Consider the following 19,386-nt stretch of genomic DNA (forward strand, 5'->3'; position numbering starts at 1 on the left):
TTGACAGGGGGAATTTAATTATCATGGATATTTACACTTATCAAGTACAAGGGTGATGGTGTTACCATTGGTCCACATCCTGGACCTGGACACTGTGGACAAGAGTGTATGACTGCAGGAACCCCCTCACAGAGGTGGGCAAAGATTGTCTGGTACACAGCTAAGGATCTTTGTCAAATGAATAGTGGTATGTAATATGATCATTATCTCAGCAGAGATACTACATAATGCCATAGCAGGGTAGTCTCTTAGACTGCACTGTTGCTTCTCTAAGATTTTAACACAGAAAACTTTCAATGGAGAAAGAGTTTTCTTAGGTGACTCCTTCATGGAGTCCACTTTCCAAGTGTGAGGTTGGCCAGTAGCCTTCTGAAAGATTTTACAGGTGTGAGTTGCATCTTTCCTATGCTAACACCTTGTGTCAGTTTTCTCTCCCTGCTTTTTGACTACGTTTGTAACTAGGTGAGCAATTTTTCCATGCAGAAGCTCCCAATGAGTATGTAAGCAGGTTATGCTGCTGTGGGAGTGGTGTTAGCCTGCTACTATTGCCAGTCTGCCCAAAGAGAGGCTATTGTAGTAGAAATTATTAACCTTACTGAAATGGTATATAAGTTCTTGGAAAACCTGAGTAAAATCGGATTCTGATCATGGTCAGTCTTCCCGTCTCTCCTTCAATCGCTGATAAGAGGCTGTTCTCAGATATTGATGAAAGCAAGCCAGATTATGTCAGCTTTTGGGGCGTGTGCTAACTGTGTTTACGAGAAATACAAAAGGGAGACCACACTAGCTGAGTGAGAATGTCAGGATGAGGATGAATACAATTCTAGTGTGGGTATTTCCCAGCCATCTTAATTCTAGGCTCTCTTCAACAGAGTATCTCTGTTGATGGTTACCCTGCATGGTACATTTGAATTCCTAAATGGGCTGTGACCTACTGATAGGGGTCTGCCACAAGGCTTCCTATGCCAGGAAATGTAGTTTAGTACATTGCAATAAAGTCTGATAAAGTTATCTTGACGTGTTATCAGAGATTCAGTACTTGACTGAAGATCACCTGGAACGGAAACACTCCCTGCCTGTGATTTTTGTTCTCTCATCTCTGTTGATAAGATATTTGGTCCAATGTCTGTGTGTGCACATGTTTTCCAGGGCATGCTACTATATTCCTGGACAGGACCAACGCAAGGCAGAAGAGAAGCACCAGATGCTGGGCATGGGAGGGAAGCAATAACTGCAGGCTAAGGAGTAGTGTCTGCAGCTGTGCTAGCTGGAGCAGATCTGGCTCTGATGCAAGGTCTCAACAGCTAAAGCTGTCTTACCTCTGCCCTCCCAAGAGATTAGGTTGGTGAATGGAAGTCGGCTGGAAGTGGCATGGATAAGAAGCACAACATGAGTGTCTTACAACACTTTGGCAGGCTGTCCAGTGCTACCTATGCACCAGAGAATAATTTCCCTCCATACTTGAAAAAACTTTAGTAATAGGAGGTAGTGGAAAGCTGTTAAGATGGGCCTGTAGCCTTTTATTCAGCAAAGGATTATCCACAAAGCAGACCTTTCCAAGGAAGGGAGCAACCAGATTTTGTGACAACCAGGTGACACCCCTCTGTACTCATCACTGCTCTTCATATTCACAGCATGATTGTTGCTCCCAAAAGAGGTACATGGTTCTGAAACTGAGACCATGATACAGACTGAAAAGATTCCTCACCAGCAGGCAACAGTCTCTGGAATGTAGCAGCCTCAGGCCTGGTGCTTCTATGGGCCTTCGTGCCAGGATGCCAGTAAATGTGCTTTAGTGTAGTTTTTTGTAATTACTGAAGATGAAGAAGGTCTATTTGGCAAGCTTCCCAGAAGAATCCCAGCTGAGGAACAGTTGAAAGCCAGGCACAGACCGGACAGTGATTGCTGCTTGACATTCAAAATACCTGACAGCAAACAGTCAACAATCCCAGACTTGCAAGCACTCAAATGAAATGACAAGTACATAACCTTCTGAGTGTTTATAAATGAAGGCAGTGGTGTCTAGAAATCATGACAGAAAGATTGGAAGAGGAGCAGGCAAAAAATAGGCTGTAAAATTCTGTAAGCTTTCAACCAAGAACCCAGTCATAGATATATGATGTTCCACCAACAGTCTAGATGAAGAAAGATGTTTTGAACAACTTTGGCAATGTCATGTGGATTTATCCTCCACCACAGATTTACCTTGTCATGTGCCTGTAACAGTTTTGATCTGGTCTTCGGTGTCCTAAAATTGTCTTCAGAGCACTCCTGGCAAGGGCCTGACAGTTGAGCCAATCTCATTCATGCAAAATGTTTGTAAATAGTACCAGTTTCTGTGCCTCAAGTGCAACAGACAGCATGGCTTCCAGTCACTACATGGCAGGCAACCATGCAACTCAGATTTAGCGGTTTATATCCTGCAAAAAAAGTGCCTCAATCTCACATGAGAAATGTAGTATAGGTAAGGATAAAGTCAAAATCTGAGGAAGTATCAATCCTGTAAATCAAGTAATCATTTTATTAAAGGGAGCATATTGTCTGGTCCACTTGGGAGGAAGAAGAGATTCTTATAAAGTGACAGGTCAGCCAAAGAACATAAGTGCCTCTACACCTACACACATAACACAAGATCTCATGTACCATCACTCAGTCATGGTTGGCAATGGCATTCTGTTTTAAATGTGTTAATTGGTGCAGTAGGAAAAATGTAAATGTCCTGGCATCTTAAGTGTACAGGCATCAAGGAAAAGGTTTTATTTATGCATATATTTTCACATAATGCTGTGTAGGCCTTAGACTGAAGTCATAAAGACCCTAGTTCCTTTGCTTTTATCTGTATGGCATTATTAACTTTTTACAAGACAGTGTAGTTAATCATTCTTTCTCACATTGTCTGTAAGTATGCATGTAAGCAAATATTTCAATAGAACACAGGGTACAACTGGAAATAGTTAATGCATCTGAGGGAGCAGAACTAGTTTCAGCAAAAAAATACTTGTCTTTGAACTTTGGAATAGGACTTTTTTTTTAACCACTGTCTAAGCTAAAAAACCCCCTGGTTCCAAATGGCCATTCTTTAGTTCAACAGTGACTTTTAAAATACTTCTAGGTGTACTAAAGCAAATAAATTTCTTTCTACTATTTGCTTCTTTTACAGCTGCACCATTTGACTTGGGCAGGAACCCTAAGCCCATCAGTAACCGTATACATGACAATTTCTATCATGGTAGTAGGACATACATTAAAAATAAGAAGTCTGCTTCAGGTCTTTGGTAAAAGTGTATGACCAGGCTGGGGCTAAGATTGTATGCTTTGTTACATAACATGTAAGTTGGCATAGTTACATAACGTGAAGCTGGCATAGTGGATATGGCCCGTGTTACACTTACTTTGCCTGGCTTGTCTTCCTCTTCTAGATTGGGTTGGAGATTTGTCTTGTGTTGCACATGAAGAAGTGAATTATTTATTCACTACACAGTTTTGTCAGGCCTTCTTAATTCTCTGAGAATTTGGAACTGCTAATACAGTTTCTTCACTGAAACCTTTCCTTGACAAGAAAGCACAGAGAAAGAGCCTCCATCAAAGAGGCTCAGAAATGCATGGAGAAGCACAGAAAGAAATGAGTTGTGACTCTCAGCATTGATTTAAGAGCTCTGTTGATGGCTTCCTTCTCATGTCTAATCCTGTTTGCTTGTCATGCTATGCTACCATTAATCAGTTGCAAGAACTGTGATTGTCTCTCCCCCTTCCACCATACCAGCAGCATTGCATCTAGGGTTCACTTGTACAGCCTTCCACCCAAATAAAGGCAAAGTGCCTAGGAAAGACCAGGCCAGAATTCAGGAGAAGTGGTCAGGCTGCACTCTATCAGAAAAAATTAGTTGTAGTGCCCTGGCATGGCTGGAGAAATCAGCTTTGAGAGGGGTTGCCAAGGCTTCACTCAGTGCTGCTGCTTGACCAGGGCTGGACTTATGTCAAGGGAGCTTAAAAAGCCTTTTGCTCAGGTTGTACTGAGGCCAGAATTTGGCCACCAGGCCAAGGCTTTTTCTTGGGCCAAACAGCAGTAAGTCACACAAACAGAATGTTCTCAACAGAAGTTCATTGTTAATTCCTGTTTGGCACTTCATACTGACAAAAATTCTCTGTTCCTTTCAGATTTCAGTTAAATCAGGCCATAAGTTCAGAAGTTGTGGGAAATGGACCCGCATAGTATCTTGTATTCGTTTCTACTGGATACCAGGCAAGAAAAGCCTTTCAGGAATTTAAGGCAAATCTTCTAGTTTATCACATAAATTGTAAATGCTGTTTTTCGTCCTCTGGGTAAAAGAATTCCAGTGTTCCCATTCCTATGCATGTCCACATTTCGGTACCTATGTTGCTGCAAGATTTCCTGACACAAAGGAATGCATCATAGGTTGCTAAGTCTTTGAATGCATTTATTCAAAGCTGAATGAAAGATTTGCAGCCTGAGATGCTGGGAGTACAGGAGAAATATTAAGCAAATGCTTACAGTGAGGTAAAAGTTACAGACATTGTGTGCATAAATTCAGCATTCATTGAAAGATATGATTATTATTCATCTAGACTTAAATTTATAAGGAGTGCTACTAAGTAATCTATATTATATACTGCAGATTAGAAGTATATTATGAAAGAGTGCATATGAGGCAGTGTGAAAAGAGCTGGCCTAGCAGTCGGTAATCCAATGGAAACTGAAAAAAACAGCTTAAGTAAGTTATGTAAACAATCTATGTAAACTTTACTTCAGCAGAGAGTTAGAAATCTTAATGTTCTGTGAAAAATCAAAATTCAGCAAGCAGACCCATTATATTGCTTCTGTTGCTGCTGAAATAGGAAAAAAGCATGGATTGGTCAAGAGACATGACTTACTTATGGTGAACACCTCTTTTTTTAGACGAAGGAAGTTTGTGTACAATTCCAAGAACCCAAGTCTCATGTGAATTTTGAGAAGGAAGCCTGACTCATCTACTAATCAAGTCCTATCTTTGCTATAACATTTACATTTGTAATTTTTATGACCTTTGTTCTTCAGAGTGGTGAATGGCAAACTTCGCTATGATTTTACTGCCTTGGATAACCTTATGGATTGTCTGTGGGAAAATAAGCTGATTCCAGGTAAGGGCAGCTCCCTGCCTCCACAGCTTGGTATATCTGTTTGTCCATATTCTACAATCATTAGAATATTCTTAGAGAGCTTTTCCAAAGCTGATTTTGATAAAAAATTCTTTATTTACCTCTTTGCCTTTACATCATGTCCATGAAAAACAGTGTGAGCAAAACAGTATTATAGCAATTAAGGCAATACAAATGGTTTTACATTGCCTCTGAAGGCAGATTCAGATGGTTGAACTTGTAAAATGAGATCTGTTGAAGAGAAGATTGCACCCATTGACATATAACTATAAGGGCCAGAGAGGCAGATACTCCAGTAAAAACTTCACATAAATTTATGCAAACATTCACTGTTGTAAGTTTCTTCTAAGCCCTGCATTTATGTTGACAATTATTAGTTTTGACTGCTCTAGTCACTTACAAGTAACAAGTAGACAACCTAAATCTGAAATATTTCTGATGGGAATATGTGGAAACAGGAAAGAGAATCTATTTAGTGATGCTTAATCATTAACGAGTTTGCTTCAGATGATGTGATAACCCCTTCATTAATAAATATGAGATAGCATTCATGAAAAAAGGAGACCAATTTTTCTCCAATATGTCTTTTTTAGGATTTGAATTGATGGGGAATCCATCAGGATATTTTTTAGATTTTGAAGATAAAGAACGTGTAGTACAATGGAGAAACTTAATTACTGTCCTGGCCAGGAGATACATAGGTAAGTTTAAAAAAAAAGCCTGGTTATTTGTTCTGTTGTAATCCTTTCTAGCTATTTCAAAAAGTTTTGTGTATTATGATCAATTTCAAGACCCTGGATTTCAACACAAAACCAGAAAACAAACATGCCAGAACAGACTATGGTGACCCTGGGATAATACTCCCTCTTTTTACTGATCTGTGGCCAACATCCAGAATGAGTAGAGTGTTCTGGGTAGCACATTTGGCCTGCCTCAAAGAACTGACTTTTAACGTTGTTATATCGTTGTGGTTGTAAACTACCAGCTTTCACTGGAGCATGATAACCTGAATACTTCTCCTATGCCAGCTTCAAATATTTCTAACAAGGCAGAAGGCTCAACCTGAATTAATGGTAGGTGAGTGACCTAATCACAAAGCTGTAAGTCATCTCCCTCTCACCTTCCATCTTTTTCAAATGTTGCTGCATTTCATAAAAAATGAGAGATCATTTGGAAACTTCCAAATTACATTTCCCTCATTATTAAAAATAATGAGGGAAATGATGTAGTGGTAGTTCTGGGTGCTGAGCCTCACCTGCAGCCTGAACTAATAGAATTGTCTGTATAAGTTGCTTATTGATAGTATTGTCTGGATATGCAGCTGACTGATAAATGACACCTCTTCTACAGATAGGTATGGATTGGAGCATGTTGCTAAATGGAATTTTGAGACATGGAATGAACCAGACCACCACGATTTTGACAATGTGTCTATGTCAGTAAAAGGTGAGCATGTTGTGGAGCACTTGTGAGTGTGGTGAAGTGAGGCAGATGTGTATGGGCTGAGCAGAAGGGTGACAGTGAAGTTTAAGTTATACTGACAAAGAAGTAAGGTGAATAGGAGTGATAAGGAATGTGACAGTTACATCAAATCTGTTTTGCTAAGGCTGTGTTACTGGCTACACTTTATTCCCTACTTGGATATCAGGAGTAGTGGAACAGAAAAAACAAAATAGGAGTTGCACTATAGAGATGCGGTTCAATTATTGGATATAAGGTTTAGTTAGTAGTAGCAATGAGGTGAAGGGTAGAATAAGAGGAAAACTCCTCAATGAAGTTGCATGCTTTGGGAACATGGTCATATAGGACCTTTAGAAGAACCTTGTGAAGGCAGCTGCGATTTTGATGTCTTCTTGTGTTGTCAGTGCATAGAAAAGGGTAGTCCCAGTTTGTAAGGTCTTGCTAATAAATAATAGGGTTATAACATCTCCTTGTAGTTTTAGATCCAGTTTCTGTTTTATCATCCTTGAAATATTCATATGCTTGGACTTCAGGGTTTCTCAACTATTATGATGCTTGTTCAGAAGGATTAAGAGCAGCCAGTCCTTTCCTAAAATTTGGAGGACCTGGGGATTCCTTCCATCCCTTACCCAAGTCACCCATGTGCTGGAGTCTTCTGTGTCATTGCTACAATGGGACCAACTTCTTCACAGGGGAGACTGGTGTAAGGCTGGATTACATCTCTCTCCATAAAAAGGTTAGTCCAAGATTTCTGTTTAAAGCCACTTTTTCAATCAGTTCAATCAAAGTTACCTTTCATTCTGATTTACAAAGATGATGGTGATGATGGTGATGGTGGTGATGATGACGATGAGTGTCCAGCCTATAGTGGGAAGCATGGCTAGCTATTCTTGCAAAACATTGATTATGTTCAGTTACCAGACTTCAAGTCAAAGCAAATTTATCTTTGCCTGAGTCCCAAAAGGAAACAACTCTTCTACTTCTTTTCCATTTTATATTCTAGAAGGAGCTCATGCAAATAGCACATGTTGTAGTAGATGAGGTAAAAAAACTAATTTTGTTGGCCCACAGCAGCTTGGTGACCAAAGAATATGTTTTCAGATTATGTTTTATGTTTATGACTCTAAGTTATGTCTGTATGTTTACTACTGTTTTCTCACTACCACTAAGCAGATATGAAATATTGTTGTAGGGAGATGGGAATTCTCTCTATATCTTGCAACAAGAGGTAGAAGCAGTTCAACAAATTCAGAAGCTGTTTCCAAGTTTTTCTTCTGTTGCCATATATAATGATGAAGCAGATCCAATGGTTGGATGGTCCATTCCACAACTCTGGCGAGCTGATGTGACCTATGCAGCTATGGTTGTCAAGGTAACCGTTCATTCGTAGTTTCGGCGCAGTAGTGTGCCCTGATGTGTTAATGCAGTTGAAAAAGTAGACTTAACAGTTAATTTTTAAGCAGCTACTCAGACTAATAGATCCTAAAAAATGGAGATCTCCTCACTGATACTGTGGGGGTTTCCCTGAATGTCTGGTTTTAGTAGCTTGATTTAATTTGAATTAGTTTTCTTCATCTTTCCTTAAAAAAAAAAGTCTAATCCAGAATCAAACTGAGAACTTGTTAGAAAAGTGCTAGGAAACTGATTTGGAGAATGTATACATTCCCCCAGTTAGATACATCTGATAGGATTACTGCCACACATGCCCTCTCCATGTAACATTACTGCTCTGGTGTCAGTACTGCTGGCTGTCACCTCACATATGTGAGAATTTTTTCCCAGCTTCTTCATAAGTTTATCTCATCAAGAGACATCAGATATACAAACAAGTTCCTTGAGCTCTCAGCATAGTTCGTTCTTTGACTTGTGTTTCTGGCTGTACACATGATCTTATTAATTACTGCTAGTAATTACTGATGTTGACCAGAAAATCAGGAGAAGGGAATGCTCAACATTTCCAGCTCTGTGGTAATTTCACCCTGGCCCCAGAGCAAGCTCAGCTCTTCCACTGCAATTCAGACAGAATTTCCACTGCAGGTTTGGTATTTTGTGAACCGCTACCTTAAACAGCACATAGAGTCCAAGTGCTCCTCTGCAAAGGAATAATTCCCAAATACAGGAGCATGTATGTCACCCAGAAAAAAGGTGTATCTTACGAGCTTATCAGCTGCTTATCAGCTGCTCCTGAGGATACCAGGCTCCCAGTTCCCTGAGACTGCATATACAAGCAGTCTTCTTTAAGGCAACAACTCATTGACTGCATCACAGAGAGTTTGCAAAACAAAATAGCAGTGTTTATAACGATGTGGTGATATGAAGGGAGAAAGAAAGACACATCCAATGGAAAATTAACACTCGGTTGTATGGAAGCTGAAGCACTGTGTTCCTTCAGAGATACAGTTCTGAGACTGCTCAGTTGTCAGCCTTCTGAAGTTCTGCCTGATTCTGATACTCAGGCACAATCTAATAAACAGAGAACTTGGGAACTTTGATGTTTTCCAGGAGAGCAGCACAGCAACCAGTGAAACACCAGGAGAATTAATTCCAAGTTGCCACCAAGTGGGAAAAATGACTAATTGAGAAACAGAATCCAGGACCAGCTCACAGACACTGATGTAGTGGTATAAAGTAACTCCAGATTTGGAGAACCATTCAGATTTAATTCAGATGGTAAATCCTGATTATTAATTAAGTTTTTAAGACAGAAGAGCATCATTTGTAGTGCAATAGGCAAGGAAATGTGTTCATTATTTATGAAGAGTACTAGTAAAAATTATTTCAAAGACTTACTGCTGGCAAAACTATGCAGGTACTTCAGATTTTACAGTGATTAATATATCACCTAAAGTACAGTTTTTCCAAGACTTAGGATGAACAGTTATTTTCTTCAGTCTTTCCTAAAAGGCAGAGTGACAGTTCTTTACAGAATGCTGTAAAGCTTTTTAAAAAACACAGGGACTGCATGTTTGTTGGTTGTTTTCCAAGGTGAAGGTTAATTTTCTCTATGACTTTGCAGGTAATCATCCAGCACCAAAACCTGCTCATTTCCAAAGCCAACAACACCATCAACTACTCATTGCTGAGTAATGACAATGCCTTCTTGAGCTACTACCCCCATTACTTCACCCAGAGGACTCTGACAGCACGTTTTCAGATGAACAATACAAAGCCAGCTCATGTCCAGATGGTGCGGAAACCAGTGCTGACTGCCATGGGCCTGCTGGCACTGCTAGGTATAGTAACCATGATTAAAGAGCTCATCAATAACCCCTCCTACCTAGATGCTTCCAGCCTAAGAAAGATTGTTCTAGCTTCTCACTGTTCATAAAAGCATGAGATGTCCTACTCACTGTTTACTAGCTGTGTTAAGAAAATGAAACTTCATTTCCTCAGAGAGATTGATAGCTCGGAAAATATTCCTGAGAGTGTTATCCATTTGATTTAACCTACTGCTTTGTTTATACCCTCTATGTGCCTACCACTCATTTTTTGTTGACTCCTACTTCCGTCTTGTGATGCAAGAGGTACATCCCATCGCATTTGAACTATCTTTAAGAAATCCTGCATCTGGAAGACTCATGCAGCATATTACAGGGAGAACCTCATGCACTGTCACCTGTTTGCATGTTGCTAGCTGAACTGCTAAGCATAAGAACTGCTGTAGTATGTACATATCCTGCTGTTATAAAATAAATCTGACTGGAGGCTGTAACTGGTAAAATAAGGCAGAACATAGCTCAACCTATGCTCAATCTATTTGCATGCTTTGACCCTGCAGCTTCTGACACAGGACTGACTAATAGTGATGCTTACAGTTGTCACGTTTTTTAAAGGAGAAAAGCAGATTTTTGCAGAAGTGAAGATCAGTGGAGATGAAAGCACTCAAAACAGCACAGTTGGCGTGCTGGCATCTGTGCACACCCCAAGTGAGACACAGCCCTCAGACAGCTGGCAAGCTACAGTACTCATGTATTCAAGTGAGGATAACAGGACTTCATCAAACATCAGCACTGTCACAGTGAATGCCACCCACTTCCCCAAACTTAGAGGTAAACAAATACGTAGACAGCTCATGTTGAGTGATCTTTAATACAGAATATCAGTTGGAAACTGTCTCCTGAGTTGCCTTTCATTGCAAGAGTGAATTTGATTTCCTAACTTCTTCCCTTATCTTTTGTGCACTCTTAGATTTTCTGAGGTATAATGTTCTACTTTGAAAGGTTTGTTCCTAATTCCTACACTTTGACCCTGCCTTTAATAACAACTGCTAAGTGCTGTCTTTTTGGAAAACTATTGATCTCAGTGTACTTGGCTGCATATTGCCAGGCATCAGTTCCCTTAATGAGTCCAAGACAGCCAACATGAACACACAATTGCACAGCTGATGCAGTTACCCAACAAACGCATGTAGCACCTGTGCAAAAGAGGATTTTAGTTCTGGTTGTGGAAGTAATAGTTTGAAATATAAACTTGGCAAATGTAAATTGTAGAGCCTCATGAGAGTGCTAGCCATGGGACTTTCCAGTAGAAGTCAGGCTCCAAAGTGCTGAAATCACTTTTGAAAAGGTAGAGTTACACACCTGCTAAATTATTCTTGGTAGTTTTTAAATACAAGTAAAGAGTTTACTTTCTTTTGTTTGTGTTCCTACAGAGCTGGTGTATGTGACATATTACATGGATAACAACCAAACCAATCCCTATCTGAAGTGGAAAAACTTAGGAAGCCCTGACTTTCCTTCTCCAGAACAGTTCCAGCAAATAAGGGATGCTGAGGTATGATTATGTGTTTGCTTGAAGTGTTGTATGGGTAAAGTACTTGTGGAAAAGACAAGAAATCAGGCCTGTAGTTGAAATTTCCTTAGCCACAGTCATTCACTTTTCATATATACACAAAAATTCACCTGCAGTCCTGCAGAAAAGTGTAGCTCATACACAACTTCCGCCTTTATGTTTATGTTACACAACTTCTTTGCTCTGGGCCTATCCATAGAATAAGGAAGCACAGTTGCTAATGGGTAAGTTTTGCCTTCTTTCTGAATCTTCAGTGAGCTTTGAGGCTCTTTCTCTTTTATCTCCCCAAGTAAGTCGCGTGGTCCTGTGTATATTACAGAATGGTCAAATTGCTGCATTAGAGAGTTTAAATGAATCCTCTTAATAATAGAAAACAAACACCTCCTTGAGGTGGAAACTACCCAGTGCAAGTTCAGAAAACTGTGAGGGGCTCACAGGAAGACTGATAGTTTTCCCTCATCCTCACTAGTGCTGAATGCACCACAGAGGTAACTGATGAGTAAGTCTTCTCTGAGAACCCCTCTCCTCTCTATGGATGAAAGCCATGTAGAGATTACTTGCTGTATATGAGCATATCTGAGCAGCCTGTCACTTCAGCTCCCCCTCCCATAGTTTCCCTTACGCATTGAGACTTGCAGGTTAAAAAAAGGAGGTCATCTTTATCCCATTCAGGGCCCACAGACAGTACTTGCTTTCTGACTTTGGTATACAGTGCTGTGTCTTCTCTTCCCAGTCAGCATAACTGACTATTGGTAAGGCCTGCTGGAGACATCTGTAGGAGACATCAGCTCTTCCTTGAAAAAGGCAGCAGCAAGATTTTAGATGTTCTTGGCTATTTGGTACAGCCTCATCACCAGACACCAGCTGTGTAGCTGTCATAGCTAGCAGTAGCTTGCTCTGCACGCTGGGAAGAGATGGGCCATGGTTTGTAAAGATCTCTAGCTGAAAGGCATCCATGGCAGGTTACAGAAGTGACAGATTGTGCCTAAAGGCATTTGTGAACAACCCAATTTGTGAAATGGATAAGCCTTCTGTTTCTTGAAGAGCTGGAAAACAGGCGAGTATTAAGTCTTCCAGTGTGGAGAACTTTGATGTCTGTAAGCATTATCAGTACCAACTCTACTGGAAATTAGAGTCCTAAAGTAAATACACAGGCACTTTATGCTGGTTTAACAGTTGATCTTAAGGTGCTGTAATAAAAGATGTTTCACAACACTACTCTTTGGCTCTGCAGGACCCACTGGTAACAGGCCCATTCCCATTTCCTGAAGCTGGCATCCTGACACTGAAGCAAGACTTTCCCATTCCTTCAGTCTTTCTTATCCACATCTGTGCAAGACCCAGATCAGCTCCTGATCAAGTATGTGTTGTATTCTACCATCAGACACATCAAAACTGAAACTGCTTTCTGCTTTAAATCTTAGAAGACCAATTGAGTTAATTTTTTGTCAAAAGTACTGTGTAACAATTAGTAAATAAACAGTTCTTCTCTCTTTTGATGAGAAGGGTCTCAAAGACAAAATTCAAGATAAAGTACTACATAGCAAGTGATAGGAGCAATCACTGAGATGAATGGAAGTTCCCATGGTGGGAAATTAGTAATGCAGTACTGAAAATTGCTCTTTAAAGATCTCTTTAAAAATCACATGGTATGCTGCAAAGATTGACAACATCTCTCCAGTTAATAATTGACAGCTAAAGCTAAAATAGAATCATGGTTGCCATATTAGACATCTGTATCTGCTCATTCAGTCTCACCCATGTTCACAGTGGTACCCAGAGTCTCTGAAGGTCCTCTGCAAGGTTGACGAGTGGGAGACATAGGCTGCAAAAAGCTACAGAGCCAAGAATTTTGTTTTCACACCTGATCTCAGTGGAAAAAAAAAATCAAAGCAAGTAATTAATAAGGAACGATGAACACAGAAATTTGACCTGGCTGATTGGTTTGTGCAGTTCTCTTATATGGGCTTATGTCTTTGGACAGGTGACTGGTGTTCGTTTGATCCCTCTCACAAAGGGGCAGGTCATTGTACTGTGGGATGATGACAGTGTGAAGTCAAAGTAAGTAGCTTTAAAATAAAATGGATACAAATGAGTTACTAACATACTACTCCCTAAGTTTCCACAAACCCTGCAGAGTAGGGAATTGTTGCTTCTTGGTAGATGACACAGTGCATTTGTCTGACAAAATGAACTGTAAGACCCACGTGTGCAAATTGAAGAGCAACCCTGCCTAATTTGCTGCATGATCAAAGGAATCTGCCTGTTGCTCACCAGCATTCAGTGGCCTTTCTGGGAGAGTTCTGTTCAGCATAGCAGACAGGAAGATTCATGGTAAAAGTTGTATTATCAGCAGATGCCTAAGTGGGTCTTGCATATCTCTGTAAGGGATGTGAACTAGAAGATAAAACCTCCAGTTGCTTGCTTCAGCAAGCTGAACTCAACTGAAAACCCTCTGTGGATGAACTCTGAAAGGTGATCCAGTGTACAACCAGATTGCCTCATGAAGTAGTGACGTAACTCTTTTTCAAGTCAGTTTCCCTAGATTCTTCGTTCTTGATAACCCCAGTGTCTGAGTGAAAGATACATGACATTTTGTGATGCTGCATATACCCAAAGCAGCAAGTCAGTCTAGGTTTTTTCTAGGGGCTGTTGGAGCCCTGGTTCTTCCTAATAGTGCCAATTCATGCCATCCTACATTTAGTAGGAGTGAATCAACTGAACATTTCTTATTTTTGTCCTTCTTGTTGAAATAACCCTGAGACTAGTATTTGATAGTTCACACATTATCAGTTGTATTTACAAACATCTCTGGTTCTCTTTTCTAGATGTATAAAGACATTTGAAGTGGAATTCTCATCAGATGGAAAAGTGTACCAGCGGATTAACACCAAAGACACAATATTCACTCTCTGGGTCTACAGTCCAGGTATGGCAAAAATACTCACATTAGGTAATCTGTCATGTGATATAGGCACTCAGGAGTATGTGAACCATTATTTAGTAACTACTGAAGGTAGGTAACTTACTAGTAACATACAGTCTCTCACAAATAACAGCACATCCCTTTCTTTAGGATCACATTCTCAGTAAGAGCATTTTTCTCAAGGACAAACAGTGATCGACAAGTAGTCATGAGGACATGATTAGTAGCATGCCATGGGTAATTCCATGTCACAAAAGTCAGTCACTGATCTGCAGACCTGGCAAGGTCCCTGAGGAGTTAAGGAGCACTTTTGTAACTGGTGTAGAAATATGCAAAAATTATAACAAAAAAAAGCCACAACAAAAAGCCATGATCAGACTTTGCAATTGAAGCTTACTCAGATGAAACATCCAAGTGAAGGAAGATAGTGATGTTTTATTTGGGTATTGTTTTGTTTATCTGCAAGTGCAGGGTGGTGGCTGTTGGTTTTTTGTTTGTTTGTTTTATTTTTTTTTCTTTTTTAAGCAAATGCAGTCTAGTCTGCAACATGACTATCCAAAAAATATTGATAATAAGCACAGATGAGAGCTGGGTGAAACATAGATATATCTTGCTTTATAGTGATACTATTAAAAAGCAATTGAGAGATGTTTTTATCAGAAACAAAAGCTTATCTTACCCTGAGAAAGTCTTAACATCAGCAGTGATTGCATAATAAAAGTTCAGAACTATTATACCAATGTAAGAGCTACACAGGCAAGAAAAGACTGTAACTCATGGCTGTGGCAAAACTCTGAAATTATTATTCATTATTATATTGTAACATTATATACCGGTTTTAATAGTTTGTTTCAAAACCAACTGCAACAAAAAAGACTGCTTGAAAAAATATCATGTCCCAGGAGTCCTTATTGCTAGGAACTTCCTCTTCACTCATTATTTCTAGCATTTTTTTCTAGAATAAAAACACTAAAACACACATAAAAATTAATTAGGTAAAATACCCCAAATTTATATTGCTTGTGTGTTCAAAGAATCTGCTAGAGAAAGATCTATTCTTTGAACTGGATCAAGGATAAAAAGCAGCAGAACCACAGAAGGTCAGCTCACATACCTTTAAACTAAGTGGTGCAGCCTCCTGAGTAGAGCAGAGGGTTTTCAGTCAGCCTGTGTGCTTCTTGTTCTGCTTCTTTGTTGAACCTGTCCCCACATAACCTGTTCAAAAGGCAAAATTCAGGCAGAAAAATTGGAAAAAAGGAAATTACTAGTTGTGTATTGCAGATGCCACAGCCTTCTTCCAAAGAAACTGCTGGGAAAGCAGTCCTGTAGCTGTACTTGCAAATCCTAGTTAGTAGAGAGGACATCCTTGGTAAAACAAGATTAAAAAGGCATTACTTGGCCGTGAGGAATTTGTTATCTTTTTTAATCAGATGGGCACAGACACACTTATGTAGGGTGCAGAACTGATTTCCCTAGCCTGTTCCACAAAACCTACATTTTACAGGAGTGGTGCCTGCTTCACATCCTCCCAGCACCACAGGTGTCTGTGTTTCACAGTGACCATCTCTAACCTTTTCCATTGCAGGAAGCTCAGTCTCCGGCTTTTACAGAGTGCGCGCCATTGACTACTGGGGGAAGGCAGGCCTGTCCTCTCCTCCTGTGGGATACGTTGAAGCTTTCAAGTGATGATGAAGAGTGGTGCCCAGCTTGGTGTCAGAGTGGTGTATGTTCCTTGCAAATGACAACTCCTCAAAAAAATAAACTCCTCCCAGGCTGAGGAGGGCGTATGGAAATGACCTGATGAAGTTAGGAATGAAAGTTAGAAGCAACTGCCCCATTAACTCTTCACAGCACAAAATACAGCATTGTCAAACAGCCACAACTGTCAACCCAACTGGTAAGAGGCTGCCATAGGACAGGGATTCAGCCTGGTAGTTAGGAATTATGTGAATAAAAATAAATATAAATTATTGCCCATTTTTCACTGAGCTAATGTTCAGGGCAAGGTAAGATTTATAGAGGTCACAAACTGTAGCAGGAACAGAACCATTGCTTCACTGTGTGTAAGGATGGTAGCAAAGGCACATGGAGGACCTGTTTGTGAGTGAACTGGCTGCCCTAGCTGCCACACTGTCTTTACTTAAGGGTTTGATGGAGAAGTGCACAGCAACCAGACACAGAGCATGAAGTAAAGGATCCCTGATTCCCTGCTGGTTAGTCACAGTGGGTTATTTCAGAACACTTGCCATGTCTTCGGGTGTATGAGGTTTCTCACTCTCTCACAGAGGGGTTTCCACTCAGCTCTGTCAGTATTTGTGACCATTACTTGGATGCCAGAAGTATTTCCCATAGGCAAGGGTAGTGGTTTCAGCCCATTCTCGGAGGGGAGAAGGCACAGAAAGCTCTAGCCTCCAGATTTCCCTGCCTTTTCTCTCTTTTGTTTTTGCCCAAATCACCTGTTTGAATTGTGGCTGTCAGCTGCTGCCTCTTTGTGGTGGAGGCTGTAACCCTGAAAGTCCCTCTTTCTCTCCATTGCTGTCACCTAGTCTGGTGTCCTTCAGCCCCTACAGCTAACACCTCCCCTCACAGACTGTAAGTGGCCACTCAGCTCTGCATGGCCAGGAGAAAGCTGAAACACTAGTTAGAGCCTTCTGTGTTTTCATATGACAAGACAGCACACTCTTGAATGTAGCAAGGCCTACTTATGACACTTAGGAAATAACAAAGAACAGTTTGAGCTCCTGCGCTTTGCAAAGCATGTGCACAAACGTGTGATAGCCCTAGATCACAGGGTACATATCACCACTGGCTGTGCTTGAAGCTGCCAAACACTTTATGTAAACAGCAGAGTTCCTTGAAATTGCAGGGGTGCTGCTTTATTCTTCTCTTTTCACAACTGGCACAGTTTGAGCTGCGCCTTTAACAGGCTTGCAGAGAGAAGGATAATGCCAGTGAAAACAGCTGGAGTGTTTTCCATAAGAGGAGTGACTTTGTCACACAAACAAATCCCCTACTGCTCTCTTTGCTGACATCAGCCACCTCACCAACATAACAACAAAAACTGCATATTTGATGAAACATTCAGGTCTCAGAAAAAAGTGCCCAAGTTTGCACAGTGGGAGAGAGCTGAACTACCTTAAATACCCTCAACTTTTACAGCACAGAAAGGAAACATATGCAAAGAGTCGGTGCATGTGAGATATGACCTTGTATCGCCTTACTTCCTGGTTACTTGTTCATGTGCTTGTTCATGTACTGAAAATTAGCCTTATAAGATTTATTCTGTCACAGAATGCAGATGAAATATTTCTTGCCTCTTTTAAGTTTTAATAAGGGGCTCTTGTCACATCATAGTCCTCCCATTCCTTGTCCATACAGGCAGAAGAGAAAAGGGCCATGAGTCCTACTGAATTGAAAACCCTCTCAATTTAAGAAAGGTTACTGAGACATTCTACTTGGATGGAGATAGTAAAAACACATTTTGAACTTGTGATCATTCCCCTGAGTGAAGAACAAGTGTACATAGTAAAGTAAAATCTAGTGGTTAACACATGTTGTTTTGCTAGTATGAGGTGGATTTAGAGAAATACTAAGTATAGGGTCTTGAGAGATTTTAGTGTGTCTGAAGCAGGGGAAGATGTAGGAGCTTGAGTGGGCAGTTTAATGTGTTAGGATGTCCTACCTGAGTGTAGCCCTTCTGCTTTAAAATTTTCCCACCTGGCAATCAGAATATGGCAGTCTTTATCAAACCAAGGACTATGTACTAGTTACAGGTGTATTGGAAAAAAAAAAAGAAACAAAAAAAAAAAAAAAAAAAAAAGAAACAAAAAAAAAAAAGAAACATAGATGTAGTGAATAGTATTGATTTTGTAATGCAGGGATAAAAATGTATAGATGTGCAAACCATGAAAAATAGAAGATTTCTTCTGAAAATCTTCTTTGCTGCTATGATATAAACTCATTCCTTAAAGAAATGAGCATGTATTAACAATTACAGAGAGAAGAGAAGTTGGGTTTTCCAGGTATGAGTTTATTTCTAACAAATTTTAAAAGTTTTGAAATGGCGTTTTCTTTTTTATCATTTAATGTCAATAGAAAAACGCTATTTAGTACTTGAAACTTGAGATTTCTGTAACCTTATGTTGCTGACTCTGATAGTGTTTCCAAAATTGCATGTTTAACCTCCTCTGTTACATGTAGTCATCAGCCCCCATTAAAGTTTGAGTTTTCAGAAGTGCCAAGTATCCATAGCACCAGGTGTGAATAGCAGGTGCTTAGTAGTTCTGTAGTACCATAACCAAAGCAAGGCTACAGAGCACTCATGTATGTCTTTTGCTGTTCATTAATCCAAATAAGAATATGTAACTGCAACTGCAACATGAGATTATTTGCTTGTGCTTCAAACTAAAGCTTGTGAGGCTATATAACCATTTTGCAACTGAAAGAACCTTTTAACTGAGTATTTTACATTGTCTAATTGTGTAATATGCTACATTTGTTACCATCTTTTTTGAGAACAAATAAAGCTGGTTTTTAATCTTTCACATGAACCCTGTAAAAACAGGATCTGATCATTGTGTTGTAGAAACTGCTTACAACTCTTATGTCAACAACTGAATCTTGGAAAGTAAAGACTATTCTCAAAGACCTGTCGTGTTTTAACTCCAGCCAGCAATCAAGTACCACACAGCTGCCCGCAGTGGCTACCAGAACAACGGATAAAAGGTAGCTCGACTTGTGGAAGTTCCAACATTACATAAAATTGAAGCATGAAGGGAACCTTACCATAAGAAATGTCAAGGCTGAAGTAGAAACCTAAATGTATAGATTGCCTCAGTTACCACAACCCAGGGAAAATTGGTCAAACTCAAGGTGGTATCATAGTGTCTGATCTCAGGACTTGCAGTGTCCTTGCTGGAGGAGGTTCACTGTGTGTGAAGGACAATATCCATGCAGGGTCCCTCCTGCTGTTGTGCAGTCATAGTCTTTCTGCCAGCACTAAAGGACCTTCTGAGGACAAAACAACAGTCCTTTTAATGCATAAACAATTT

At 40.0% G+C, this 19,386-nt stretch overlaps 1 protein-coding gene across 7 annotated transcripts in view; it reads left to right on the top strand.

Moving 5' to 3' along the window:
* IDUA (alpha-L-iduronidase) overlaps positions 1-18,879 on the top strand; it is a gene marked incomplete at its 5' end in the record, with an annotated part of 44,437 nt that extends 25,558 nt beyond the window's left edge. For 4 of the 7 annotated variants that reach the window (XM_083883678.1, XM_083883680.1, XM_083883681.1 and 1 more), the window contains 12 exons: positions 5,057-5,139; positions 5,751-5,858; positions 6,508-6,603; positions 7,152-7,354; positions 7,811-7,990; positions 9,635-9,851; positions 10,452-10,667; positions 11,270-11,391; positions 12,644-12,769; positions 13,394-13,470; positions 14,238-14,338; positions 15,921-18,879. In XM_083883678.1, coding sequence (XP_083739804.1) covers positions 5,057-5,139; positions 5,751-5,858; positions 6,508-6,603; positions 7,152-7,354; positions 7,811-7,990; positions 9,635-9,851; positions 10,452-10,667; positions 11,270-11,391; positions 12,644-12,769; positions 13,394-13,470; positions 14,238-14,338; positions 15,921-16,021 — 1,630 coding nt within the window. In that variant the 3' untranslated portion in view covers positions 16,022-18,879. Of the gene's footprint in view, positions 1-1,149; positions 1,342-4,162; positions 4,244-5,056; positions 5,140-5,750; positions 5,859-6,507; positions 6,604-7,151; positions 7,355-7,810; positions 7,991-9,634; positions 9,852-10,451; positions 10,668-11,269; positions 11,392-12,643; positions 12,770-13,393; positions 13,471-14,237; positions 14,339-15,920 lie in introns of those variants that run through there. The other 3 variants (XM_083883682.1, XM_083883683.1, XM_083883679.1) reach the window with 3 other exon arrangements.
* Between the last annotated feature and the right edge of the window lie 507 nt (positions 18,880-19,386).

The sequence above is a fragment of the Zosterops lateralis genome (assembly GCF_965231275.1).
Source record: "Zosterops lateralis genome assembly, chromosome: Z".
Taxonomy (NCBI): Eukaryota; Metazoa; Chordata; class Aves; order Passeriformes; family Zosteropidae; genus Zosterops; species Zosterops lateralis.